The sequence below is a fragment of the Tyto alba genome, unplaced genomic scaffold (assembly GCF_018691265.1).
Source record: "Tyto alba isolate M040663 unplaced genomic scaffold, T.alba_DEE_v4.0 Super-Scaffold_19, whole genome shotgun sequence".
NCBI classification, from domain to species: domain Eukaryota; kingdom Metazoa; phylum Chordata; class Aves; order Strigiformes; family Tytonidae; genus Tyto; species Tyto alba.
The window spans coordinates 10,388,420-10,402,146 of NW_024881281.1; the positions used below are offsets into that span (position 1 = coordinate 10,388,420).

Genomic DNA, 13,727 nt, shown 5'->3' on the forward strand with positions numbered 1-13,727 from the left:
TCTAATCTCCATGCTATCATCCACCCTCACCGCCTCTCTTGGATAAGAAAAAAAGTTCATCTGTAAACCTACTGCTGGATGCATTCTGTCATTCCACATACCACAAGCAGACTTCCAACAAACTCCTGTTACATATCAGAAGACAAGAGAATCACTATATAGCCATGGACTATTTTTCTCAAGTCTTTTTTAAAACCTTTTAAAGTTTCTTTAGGATCTCCCTCAAAACAAAGCCCTTATGTCAACAGAAACTCTTGCTTAGGTATGCTTCGCCTGTTATTTTTTACGGATGTGCATGATTAAAGAATAACAGCTTTCACCACCATTACACACATCACACTTCACCCACAAAAGGTCAGGTAATGCAAGATACTATATGATAAATACATACAAGAGGGATACGTTCCCCTTGAGCAGACCGAGATGGGGAGTGAGGAGATTTTTAGGGACATATTGCCCATCTTTTCAGGACACCCTGCAAAGTGCCTTTGCAAAGATCTTACCTGTTCAGTGATGAAGGAGCTTGAAAAAGTGACAGCTGACCAAAAGAAGATCCCACAGCTGAGAATGATCTTTCTGTTGAAACGATCACCAAGGTAACCAAAGATAGGTGCCGCAACCATGAAACTACAGATGAAAACTGCACAGGAGAGAAAAAGGAAAGAAACGTTTAATAAACATCAGGCCAAGAACATGAAAACTAATTTTCTGCAAGCCAAATCCTCTAGAGAGCAGTTCCATTTAATTAGACATTCTGCAGCCCCGACTTATAAAGTTGCGTTGTCTGACGGGCTTTCAGAAGTCAGTGTTTCCTTAATCAAACAGATTTTTCATTCCCAGAGAAACTCCAGAGCAGTGAACTCATATTACATTTGAAAGAACCAGCCCCTCACAGTTCTCTATGAGCTCAAAATCCGGGGATGGGCAAAATCAGGACAGAATAAATTAAGAGATTCTGCCTAAAAGTCACTGAGAAGGTGAAGTGGAGGTTGGAAGTAATTTCAAGCAAACAAAAAGTAAACCAAGGGCTCCTTGTTGGCTCTTGCGGCAGAGATCAGAGAGAAGTAGGCCACAAAACTTAAGTTCTTTCATCCTTCCTAGCAATATCTTAAGGCAACCATGAAACAGTGAGGAAAACCAGTAAACACTACTATCATCCGACTGGTACCAGCCCTGTAGTTAGACGACTCCTCTCCCCTCATTAGGTCCTTTCACCAGCACTGAACTTGAATTTAAACCCATCACTGAGCAACAGTTTCACTAAAAGAAAGAGATTTTACCTACAAAGCCCTAACAGGCCAGGAATGCCCTCATCTGAAGGACTACATGGCCACCTCTCCCCTTTGCTTCCCCCCCCAAAACCCAAAGCATTAACCCAAGGCCTTCTGTCATGTAGGAACGAGGCTCTTGATAGAATAACCTCTGCAAAATCTCCTTGACTTCAGAGTTCAAAACAGTCTGGCCAGTTACACCCCTGAAAACACCTGAAATGAGGCACTCACACCATATTCATGATTAATTTCGAACTTGGCAGAAATTACCAGGTTTTAAGCTGATTTATATCCGGCTTTTGTCTGTCCACATTAGAGATCTGGATGAAAACAACTACGATTTTACTAATGTGTAGTATGAACTTTTTGACTTTTACTGACTGTCTTGAGTTCAGCAAACCCAGAAGGATTTGGGTGGGACTCTAAAATACCTGGAGAACCTTCTTTAATTACAGAGTTATGACTCTCATTAATTATCAAGTAATTCTTGGGAGGCAGGGTGGGCTTTTGGCATTGTCTAACCCTAGGCGTCTACTTTTAATTGTATAAAAGGGGGTGGGGGAGTAGAACAGGAAGGAAAAAAAAAAAGGTAAGAGCAGAGGACACACACCCCTTTGGTTGGAATGTGTGCATAAAATTGAAGTGGTTAAGGCCCAAATTATGAATTTTTCATGGATGATGATATATGATAGCTCAAAAACATGCAGAACGCTGAACTATGGAATTATCTAAATGTCTCTTCTTTTTTAGTATATTAAGATGTCAAAGCTGCTTTATAAATAATACATATCCATTTGCATCTATATTTTGTGAGCCATATGATTGTGTATATATCAATTTTGCACTGTGCTATTTGATCAGAATTACAGATTTACTCTTTTTAGAGTAAAATAAATGGAGATAATACAGAAATGTTAAGACATGAAAAGAAGCACATGCAACATTATGTCCCATATATTTCAACAGTAATGCTATGAACAATGTTGCTGTTAAGCTAGCACACAAACCCTATTGATAGGCAGAACGCTCAGTCCCTGCATCTGTCCTCAAATCCTTGTGCAAACAAAACCTGTTGAATAAAACTACAAGCACTTACGCAGTGTTTACATCTCTTGTGTTTCACAGAGAAACTACACAACTAGACTGAAACCCAGCTTGGCACTCTATCCCCAGGAAGCCAGTCCCCATGCGAGTCTGTGGGGCTGATGCCTTTGGGAAGTTGGGGCAGTGCTGCTGCCCCTGCTCTTCCCTGCCGAGTTGCCGGGCAGGGATTCCCTGGGTAAATGCTCTTTTTCCTACACAGGGACAGTTTTGCCGTGCACACCCACCCCTGCAGCACAGTCCAGCTCCCTGAGCTGCACAACCCTGAAACCCTCCATCTCCAGTGAACTTGGCTCTAGTAGACCGGGAGTGGCTTACAAACTCTGCAAGGGTTCATCTGCACTGGCCCCAGGCCAACAAGGCACTTAAGCACACACTTATATTAGGCACTTCACAGTCATCAATTCCATGATTAAGTGCTTTCCTGAATTAACACCAAAGTGCTCGGCACCTTGCAAAGCTGGTGCAACAACCTGGCACGACGGATATGTGACTATTTATTGGGAATGAGGAACAGAAAATTATTCTGACTCGTACAGAGCAGTGTGCCCACTGCAATTTGACCTTACCCTTGGAAGGACACTGAAATTCATCTCGAAATCAGATATTACGCCATTTTTATGATGTAAAAAGACATGAAGCTAAAAAAGCTTCTAAGGGAAAATTAGAAACATCCAAGTCAGAATCCCACCATTTCAAATAACCCATTTAATTCAGCTATGAGACATGGAGGGTGTGATCCAAAATTCACATTAATCATTGGGATTATTAGCTTCAATGACCTCTGGATCATAAATGCAAACTCTAATTCTGGAATCTGGGCAGAAACAGGGAAAAAGCACAAACCTCCTCTTTCCAATAAAACAAATGAAAAAAAGATCGTGCAACACCTTTCCAACAACATACATCCTGCTGTTACTCAAATCCCTTTGGAGAATTTATTTTTGGAAGATTCTGAACTGAGCTGTAAGCTTTGTCACCGGTAAGCAGCTGACTTGACAGCTCCACAAGGTGTAAAATGAAAGGACAACAGAACCTCATAAATAATAGGTAATGGAACACAGCTGTCATAATAATAAATGCAATTTATATCAGAGTATTTATGACCCAAATATGCATCAGAGCATTGACTGACTCAAATAAATGCAGAATATGATGGCTGTGTGGTCTGTCAAAAGGATCTGCCTGTTACAGGCATTTCCCATGAATCAATTTTTGCAATTACTCCTGCAAATGAAAGATGAGACTCCTGAAAAACACACTGGGTTGGCAGACTAGAGATGAATGAATCTAGGGCACGTTACCAGGTGGGATGGAGACCTGAAATACTCCAGACCAGGAACTGAGGTTCTGTGACAACTAAACACAGTGAAGGAGAAAACTGTGAGCACGTTCAGTTGGAGAGAGGGACAGCAGAAACAGGATTAATTTGTAGAGAAAGATGGCTGCAGCATAACGCAGAGGGCTGCATTCCAGTAAAAGAGCCTGGCCCTTGTGCCAGCCTCCTCCTGTCTGGCTCCTCTCTCTTTCACAACATTTTCTGCTCCTTGTGCTCACCCACTCCCCAATTAATATCCAAGTGACACCACAGCAGCTGCAGCTTCAGCTCAACCCACTGCCACAAATCTTTTTTATTAGGAGAGCGCTGTGACAGAGGCTGGCGTTTCATTTGCCTCTTTCCAATCAACAGCTCCTCTTCCCATTTACACTTAAAACCATCTCAGAATATTACCAACTCTTGAGAAGACATACAGTGCAAGCCGGGGCAGAGTTAAAAATCCATTGGGATGTGGGATGAGCTACTGAAAATGTAGCGATCGTGTCTGGAGCAGCCATGGGCAGGTAAAGCTATGTCAGTGGCCATTACGTATGCTGTACAGCTGATTTCTTTTGGTAAATGATCTCCAACAGTGCCAGCAGAAGTGGCTCAGTCCCAGCACTGGGTGGAGCCGAGATAATTTCTGCAGGAGCAAATTATCATGTGAGCAAAGGATGAATAAACAGACACATAATGAATGCCATCCCAGGAGGGAGGTTCTTTTAAGTACAGGTATTTTCAAAAGGAGATCACATTTGTCTTTACACCTCCCTTTGTGGCTTAGCTGCTGAAATGCCAACTGCGGTGAGAATGCAGGAAGAGTCTAATTGCCCAAACAGGATGGTTTGGTGTCTCCTTCTGCCTCTGAATGCCTGTCCCACCCTGTACAGGTGCACAAGCACCTTCCCAGCCAGCACTGCCCAGCTGCTTCTGTGCACGGTGGAATTACAAAAATGTGCAGCTTAAAAATAATACAAAAATCTTACACTTCCCACCCAAACACACACCGGAGAAGGAAAGCATCCTCCCTAGCCTCCATTGCTTATTTCACGTACTGTAGCTTCAGTCACCTTTCAAGGATTGTGGCCAGGGAGCTGTCGTTCAGTCCACACCTTCCCCTCTCAAGAGCTGTCTGTGTAGCCCGTGGAAAAGTAAACCCCAGACAGCAGAAGTTAAGGAGATAAGGGGAGAGGGAGAAACTGCAGACTTTATATTTCATAGTCACAAAAAGCTCCTGCCTACTGGAACTAGACTTCATTGTTCTTATTTTTCTCTTTTTTTTTCTCTCCAAACAAAAAATTTACCAGCTTGACTCTACAACCGTTCCTTGAAATGGCTCTGACCCTCAGCCTTCCACCCCTTGATTCCAAAGACACTGGTGCCTCTGTCTCACTTGCTCTTTCCTTATGGGGATTGACCAACCCACTGTGTCTCAGAGGCGCTTCTCCTGCCAGCAGGTTGTCCATGTAGCACAACTGAGAAGGAAGAGAGGCATTTCCTCAGTTACTGGAAGATTGAGAGGATCACGGGCACCTCCAAGAAAAGATCCCTTCTTTTGGATTTGACTTAAGCACACTGGGTTTATTTTTTCCTATCAGGAATAATGCTAGAAAGGTTCAGGTAAAAATAGCTCGCTCTCTCTACGCAGGGATGCTCAACAAGAAAAAAATAGTGGCTATCTTTGAGGTCTGAGTCAGCATGAAACCGTATATACGCATCTAATTGAGTGCTGACAATGTGTTTGGCTCTGTGGAAGGCAAACCCAGACAGCCTCTGCCTCAAGGGACTGGCAATCAACTTAGACACAGCAAAGAACTATGTGCTGTGAGGTTGTTACTATTTTCCCAACGACAAATTTCCAAACAATGAGAACACCTAAACACCCAACTCACTCTGGATGGGATAATTTAGGGGTGTGTACAAGGACAATCCTGCTCTTTCTGCATGAGACACTGCCTTGCTGGGATTTGGTCGAGCCACTTCTATTCCAGGGACTTTTGGTCGCGAATGCATGTATTTCTCGAGCTGCTTATAGGACCAGTTTCCATCTGCCTGCAATGGTGAATAAGACTCTCCCAGTAGCCTGACCAGCCCCTCTGTTTCAAATACATGTTTTTGCAATGCTTCTTTTTTAATTTTCATTTTCATTATAGTTTTATACCATAATACTAATACTCAGCACATTTAATCACAGTGAGGCTTGGGAAAATTTAGAAAGGAAGTTAAACATCACTAGTTTCTACTTCAGGGCTAAGGAAATTAAGACACAGGGAAGTGACCTGCCCAGGATGAACTACAGAAATCTTGAAGCCAAGCAGGTCTTCCAGCTTCAGCAGTGTCCTGTTTACAGGACCATATCTATGGTAAAGGTATTTTTGAAGGTCTACAATCACAATCAAAAGTTAACTTCTTTCTTACAGCACCATACAAGCCAAGCAAGAGCAACGATCCTTTCATGCTACTTAACCACTGAACCTGACTGTTCAGACACAACATGGTGATGAGACCAAGGCCCTGGGAAATCTCTGCAATGTGATTTAAAACACTTATCTTTTGATGGAAATGAATTCTTACAGTACAAATGCTTGTACAAAATATCACCCTTCAAATCAGCATTATCACAAACTCTACTATAGGTATGCTGTATTATCTCTCTCTGCATGGACTTTGTTTTACTTCATTTCTAATTCAACAGTCAACAGATGGATCATGTTACTGCGTTTTGCCAAGTGCAAAACACAAGATCACTGGGTTTCAGACTAGCATGCAGACTACAATTTTCTGACAAGTGTAAGGAGCTCTGAAACACACCATCAGTTCTGTATGTCATGTAAAGCTATCATATACCAGCAGCATCGAACACAGGAACATTTTTTAAAAAAAGGCTTGAGAACACACCAAATGAATTGGTCTTAAGTGTACAAAAGTTTGGTTTGGACATGGCCTGAAATGCTCTCCCAGAACAAACCACAGTACAAGACGAAACAGAGCATTTCAGAAATGCCTCGTTCTTGTGTACCTGTATCCTCAGCAAATTAATGAGAAAAGCAGCACTTTAAAAGGTTTGGACCTAATTGCTCACACTGTTTGCATTTCTCTAGTATCTCTCTGGCAGGACACTCAAGATTGCATTTGCCTCACTGAAGATGCCACTCATCAGTATTCAAGCTCCAATCTTGTCTTCTCCATAGGGAGCATGTTGCACCATGAGGTGCCAGTTTTTTCCTTAGAGCAAACAGATATAAAATACAAACAACATGTTTAGGATGACGATATACACACACCCAGCTGACATATACATTTACATGGAGAAGGCGGCTGCTGTACGATAAGACTCAATTTGCTGTGACAGGGTCAGAACCTGGTTACAAAAACACACTTATGAATACAGACAAGGCCTGAACACAGCTTTCTTGGCAATATACAAGATGCAACCCTGAGAAGAATTCACTACTGATAATTCCACCCCTTTTCCTCACTGCAGAAACCAGATTCTTCCAAGAGTTAGCCCTTATATTCCCAGCAAAGGATATCCTGAAGGTTTGATTTGTTCACCTTAGCCAACAAGAATAATTGCTTCAGTGGGAATTGCTGGGAAATCCACTCCTTGGAAACAGAAAATCAGATAAGAATAGCCAGAAAACCAGTCCAATAACAAACTAATGTCACCTGAGCTTTAAGAGGAACTGTGTTGGGCAAAGAGTAACCACTGTGGTCAAATATAAGTAACGGCTGTCAGAACTGCCATATATAGTATATAATCGATCCATACACTGGTGAGGTATGGGATGTTTTGGATGTGAGAGGTATTTCACTCTGTGCACTGCTGCATAGGGATGGAGAAATATTCCTCTTCAGTCCCAAATGCCTTGAGAACAGCTACAATAAGTAACTCTAACAAAAGTGAAGGCTAAAAAGGGAAACAACCCTTACACATGAGTACTATTCCTCACAGATTGGCAAAGACTGGAGTCCAATGGCCATGGCAGTTCCTTACCTGAGTAGGCTCACAAACAAAATCATTCAAATACAAAGCAAACCATGAAATACTCAACAAATTCATCTGCAAGCACTGCTGCATGTCCAGTAGTGGAAGTAAAACCATAGCTATAAGACATGAGCTACTGCCATTCTGGTCTTCTAAAGAGCCCCTTTTAAGGGCTGTTCAGAGGCTATAGGACAGTTTGATCCCCACGAGGGAGAGGTGACTATAACCAGTGAGCTGTCAGCTGCTGGCTCTGGCATTGCTGCTGGCGGGCTGATGGGCATGTGCCTGCAGCCAGCTGTGTTACTGCTCGTAACCAGAAGACAGACCCAGAAATGATCAGGTACGAGGCACTGCAGAGCACACAAACCCTGCCATAATATACACTGCCTCTCACATAGACTTAAGGAAAGAGAAACAATGCCTCCAGCCTACTTTCTACAGACCTAAGCCAGTATCTCTGTAAAACTGCTCACTCTATGGTCCATAGCATACCAGCACTCCCTAAAGAATAGTAATGATGCCTCTCTTACATAGGCCTCACAAATACTGCTGTAACGTTTCAAAGTTTGAAATCAGTCTTGGTTTCCTGATTCAGGCAATCAGCATTGCAAAGGCAAGGGAAAAATGGCTTTGAACTAAAAGCCAAGATGTAAAATAGCACTCAATTTTTTTATCTAAGTGTACAGTGGAAAAGCTAGCATTTTACTGTGCTGTCCAGTCTCTCTAGATGTCCAGCAAATTCACTTGGAGCAGGAGCTAACTTGCTACTAGATTAAATTACGAACAGCTGTACACAGACAACATAATTTAAAAAGAAAAGAGGCAAAACCCAAACTCACCTTCTGCTTTTCACTTTGGGAACAACAGTGATTGCATTACCATTGTTTTAAAGGGATTTGGGCAACCTTAACATCAATAAACCAGCTACTGTGTATTAGAGATGTGCTTCATAACACAGTGCTGCAGGCAGGAAGCCAAAGGAAGGGTTCCAGCATACAGTTTAGAGTCCACTGCTTCCCTCGCGCCTAAACTGCTGCGTGCCTGACCCTGCCGTGAGCCCATTCTGGGAGACCAGCAGATATCCAGCCCTGATGAACATCATTTGCAATTAATTAAATAGTGTACTGCTAGCAGAATGTCTTCTGTGGCTACACAGTGTGTTTGATCAGAGGATTAAAATTTACACAAGAACATTTGAAGAGGAACAGACAACGCCTGTTCCCATCAATTAAGAAAAAATATATTCACCTCTGGGTCAGTTCCACAATCTGGTTCGTTACATGGTTGCCAAAAAGAGGGGGCAGGAACAGGGGGCTGTGGCAGAGTTTGCTTCCCATGGCAGTGCCATACAAAAGGCCTGCAAATTATTGCCTAAGCAGCATCAGATTGCTGACACTTAGCAGCAGAATGCAGAAAATGAGTTTGTTTGTCACTGTTTAAATTCTGCTTTTGTATTTCTTACTGTTCAGAAATGAATGATTAAATAAGTCAAGGCCACTTTTGTTTTGTAGCCACTTCCACTTTGAGTTGCTTTTCTGCAAAATGCTTTTAGTGTGGTTTGATTTAGACTCCTGACCAAAATTGATGGAAGGACTCCCGCTTGATTCAGTGGGCATTAGAACTGTGTTTTTTGTTTAGATATAACTGTTTACAAATCCCCAATGGCAGCAGAGATCAGAACCTCTTTACCAGTAAACACGCTTTAGTACTTCTAAGTTTACTGCATCCCTGTAACATAAAAGGTTATTACTGGGAAAAGTACAGACAGCATCAAAAAGAATTGTCAAAGGGATGAAACAGGTCCTTTTGCAGTAACACATTAGACATACTAGAAAAGGAACAACTGATGTGGGATATAGAAGAGATCTAGAACAGTAAGTAGCATGGAAAAGGGGAAAACTAAATCACGTTCTCTCTTAGAAGGCTGACCAGGTGGCATCAAATAAGACTGTCAGCTGCAAAATTCAAATCGAAGTAGATCTTTCATGCACAAAACTTAACACTGGGATTGTATGACAGGAGGCTATGGGAGCTCAAAGTTCATGTTATTTCAAAACAGAATTGGACAAAGTCCTGGAAGAATACAGATTTAAGGACTGTTAGAGATAACTGCTCTTGTTCAGAAAGTCCTCAGCTATCTAGTTGATGGGGTATATCAGGGAACTATCACCATAATCTTGTCCTGCTCTTTCATTTTTTTCTCTATATATGCGCTATTGATCACAACCTAAGACTGAATAGTATACTAAAAGGACTTCTGGTCTGGACTGGTACAACTATTCCCACGTTATTCGGGGGAAAAAAAAAGTTAGGAAGACAAAATTGCATCTGCATAATTTCCACCAGCTTGATTAGGTAATGACTTATTAACATGTTATTGAGCTGTACCTAAAATTATTTCTGAAAGCTCAAACGTGGTTCACAGTTACATTTCTAAAACCTCAAGTGACTTCGACCCTGCACATGCACACTCACGGAGGAAGTAATGAAGTACCCAGTCAATTAACAGAAGCTTTGTCCCCTTGAAATTTCTTCTCCATTTGACTGAACTGGCTCTGGCTGTTTGAGAACGTGGCCGGTTAACCCAGTAGAGCAACAGAGGACACATCATCCCCTTCCCGCTGCAGCCTCCAGGCCCACACAGTGAGCGACATGGGTCGGTTTGCCCTTGTCCAGTCAGCTGCAGGGAAACTTCATTCACTTAGCTAGCCCGTTAGGATGGATTTGTATCCATTCTGGTCAATCCTGGCTTAGACGTGAGATCCCAGAGGTACAGGGATCACTCAATAGCTTTTCAGCACTGCAACATGATGAGTGACATTGCTACAAAATTGGTTTTGCCTCAACAGGACTAAAATACACCTGAAACAATCTTAGCTGCTGCTACAGAAACAGCCAGTAATCACTCCTAGCACTCGTGAATGTCTGCATCTGAAAGAAGAGCAGTTTTGCTTTTCCCTTTCTGTGCAGTTTTCCAGGACGTTCTGCACACACACCATCCATCCGAGAGCTTCAGTCACAAATCAACCGCCGGCAGGGAGGAGGGCTGCTCTCATTTACCAGGAGGATGAAGCACCTATATCCAGCGCTCAGGGCTAGAGAAAAGTGTCTTGGAAGAAAAGCATTTAAATAACCACAAACCTAAACGACCTTTATTTTATTCCATTCCCTTCCTCTACTTGAGATCTTTCTTTTTCCACTGAGATTATGATACCAGGCACACACTACAACTGCATTCACATAAGCCTTTGGAAAGAAAGGTGAGATCTATACAAACTGGTGAGACTTCCCCTTGTGCCAGAACTAGAGCTTGTGTGGCCATCTGGAGGGCAAGACCAGGGATCTGTTGAGGACTGAGAACTAGACTTGCATCTTTTCTGGCAGGGTCCCCGACCTACGGCATGGCAGTGGGGGGGCCGGGCAGGCAGGACACCCAGGGAGCCAGGAACAAGGCCGTGTCCTTCGGGCAGGAACAACGACGTGCACCTTCGCCCATTTCAACTATAGCGTGCATTTAAACACACCAAGACATGACAGCCTAAAGCTGATAATGCAGAATAATCTAAATCCTTTGATCCTTGAAATCTGCACTGAGTACCATGAATTAGATTTAACTAGCAATAAAATACTTTAAATCTATTATTCTCTTAATAGAATGATACATCATTTGTATCTGGTATAAGAAGAAATAATGCCCCTGTTTTCAATTTGAAATAGAGGGGGGAGACTGCTTTCATCCTAAAATGAGGCTTATCATCCTTCTTTACAACTGCACCACTAATCCTGCATCGCACCTCAACTAACAATTTCAAATAATTAACAATAGGAATAATTCTGTCTCAAAGAGAAATCATTCTCAACACCTACTTCCTGCAGCAACAGAGCACAGGAGAGAGAGGAGACACTTTGAAAGTATGTTTTATCACTACTAAATTCTTTGCTACGTGTAAATTGCCAACAGAAGCAGTTTCTCAAGAAAAACAATGCAATAGGAAGTGCTTCCCCTTCTGAGTGGAATCAAGAGCTTCTTATGCCATGGTACGCACGGAAACTTGCTAAAAGAAATGTTCATCTGACATTCTTATCTCAGAGCTTTTGTCAGACTTCAGGTTTGTTTCCGTTTGTTTTTAAAAGGAAATTCATAAATAAATGCCTATTCTATAGTAGGAATGCCTTGCTAACCTCTACACACAAGTTTCTAATAGCTGGTGGTTGCATTTACGAAATGAGAGAAACCCTGCAGCGACCCAACACACACTTCATAAACACGCCGTGCAAACAGCCGGGGCACAGCCAGCTAGCTCAGCTGCAGAGCCGTCACAGGGCGAGGGATGTGGGGAAGGCTGCTGCCCAGATGCTGGTTTTGCCAGTAGTCCCAGCCAGAAAGAGACCCTCAGCCATCGCCTTCCTCGGGGCCAGGAGCTCAGGGGGGGTTTTGCAGCCATCAGTCCCGAGGGCTGTGCTGGTGGGAACTGGGGGGATGCTGAGAGCAGCAAGGAAAAGCAACACGAAAGCCGTGCAAATCCACAGGGCTTTGTTTCAGGAACAGGGGGGACACAGTCCTTTGCTGCCATTCTCTCCAGGCAGCCAGTGGGACTGACTGATTTCTTTTAAATTATCATTACAGTTCTATTGGGGGCTGCTGTATAGTGGGCTTGGCAAAACACATGCTCCCTCTTTTGACGGGAAAATGGCCATCCTCTCATTTTAATTATGCAACTGTCTATCAAATGACTGAAAGCCTCATTACAAACATTTTCTACTCTGGCCAGGACAGAAGTGTGCTCTCAAGCTTTTGATGTCTACCATTGACATCCACCAAAATTATCCTACTGAGAGTTAAAACTGAAGTCTTACTCCATTAAATCTCCAGCTTGCATGTTCCAGAAATTGCTCGGGAAAGCATGTAAACACAGGACAAATGGACAGGAAACGGTTTGGGGTTAATGAGACCTCCAGGGCACTCCAGATCCTGCTTCGTGCACAGAAGTGCAGGAGCAGAGCACTGATGTCTGGACAGGGCAGGACAAGTAATTGTATTCACAATGTGCATTTGCACACATGCAAATTAAAGTGTGTCAGGGTTTGGTAAGAAAACTCCTTTCACACCATTCTTCTGCAAAATTGTTACCTTTCTGATTCAAGGCATGCATCTTCAAGAGTGCTTTTATCAGGCCAGGTTTTTTAACATCTTTTAAAAATCAATAAAACCTCAATAACTAAGAAAATTATCAATCTGAAGGGAAAAAATGCTGATTCATCTCTGTGTATTGTAGCTAACTTCCTTCACAGAGGCCAGTTCAGATCTTTCTAAATTTCTAAACAGATTAACTTCACCGTGGTCTTACACTGCCTGCTTCTAGTTATCTGGAGGAAGGCAAACATTTGTCAGATTAAACTGAATTTTAAGGGATGAAAATACGTTACCTCTCATCACAACATCTGCAAGAGGACATCTGAGATACCTGATTTTTATTCACTTGCTCTAAGATGCAGGCAGCACCAACAAGGGGTATTTTTCCTAAACCCCTGCCATCTGCAGCCTTATGCTAATTCACTTTTTTTAGGAGTAGAAAGCACTGTGGAATGGGAATATGCTAAAATCCACAGAAGATATGGATTTAAAAGCAATTACGGGTAATTGTTTTTGTTTGATGCTAATCCAACAGCCTGGGATTGTCTTATTTTCCTCAACGTTTTTCTTCCAACTTTTTCTCCTCCAAGTGATGTTAGTGCTTGGTATAGATAGCTTCACTTTTATTTGTGGAGGAAACATAAACCTTATAACACTGCCCACCAAACCCTTACTTCTAAAAAACTGCTTGCTGGTCACAAAGGGAATTTCAGTATTTTGTCCTGTTCAATTGCTTACTTTTTTCTGAATTGCCTGTAGAATACAATAATGTCTCATGCAATGACAGCTCTTGCTATACAAGATACCATCCATTAGGGACTGGACCAAAACCACACTAATTTTACAGCAGAAATTTCTGTAGTGCTGACTGGGTTTCAATTCAAGCAGCAACACAGAAGGAGAGAAAAGCATCTC

The 13,727-nt window shown here is 42.4% G+C and overlaps 1 protein-coding gene across 2 annotated transcripts in view; it reads right to left on the bottom strand.

Annotated features, from left to right (window-relative positions):
* SPNS2 (sphingolipid transporter 2) overlaps window positions 1-13,727 on the bottom strand; it is a 137,361-nt gene that overhangs the window by 73,441 nt on the left and 50,193 nt on the right. For both annotated transcript variants that reach the window (XR_004407137.2, XM_032993691.2), the window contains exon 3: window positions 504-640. Coding sequence is in view for 1 of the 2 variants with exons in the window: in XM_032993691.2 (XP_032849582.2) it covers window positions 504-640 (137 nt within the window). In the remaining variant the exon portion in view is untranslated. The remainder of the gene's footprint in view (window positions 1-503; window positions 641-13,727) is intronic.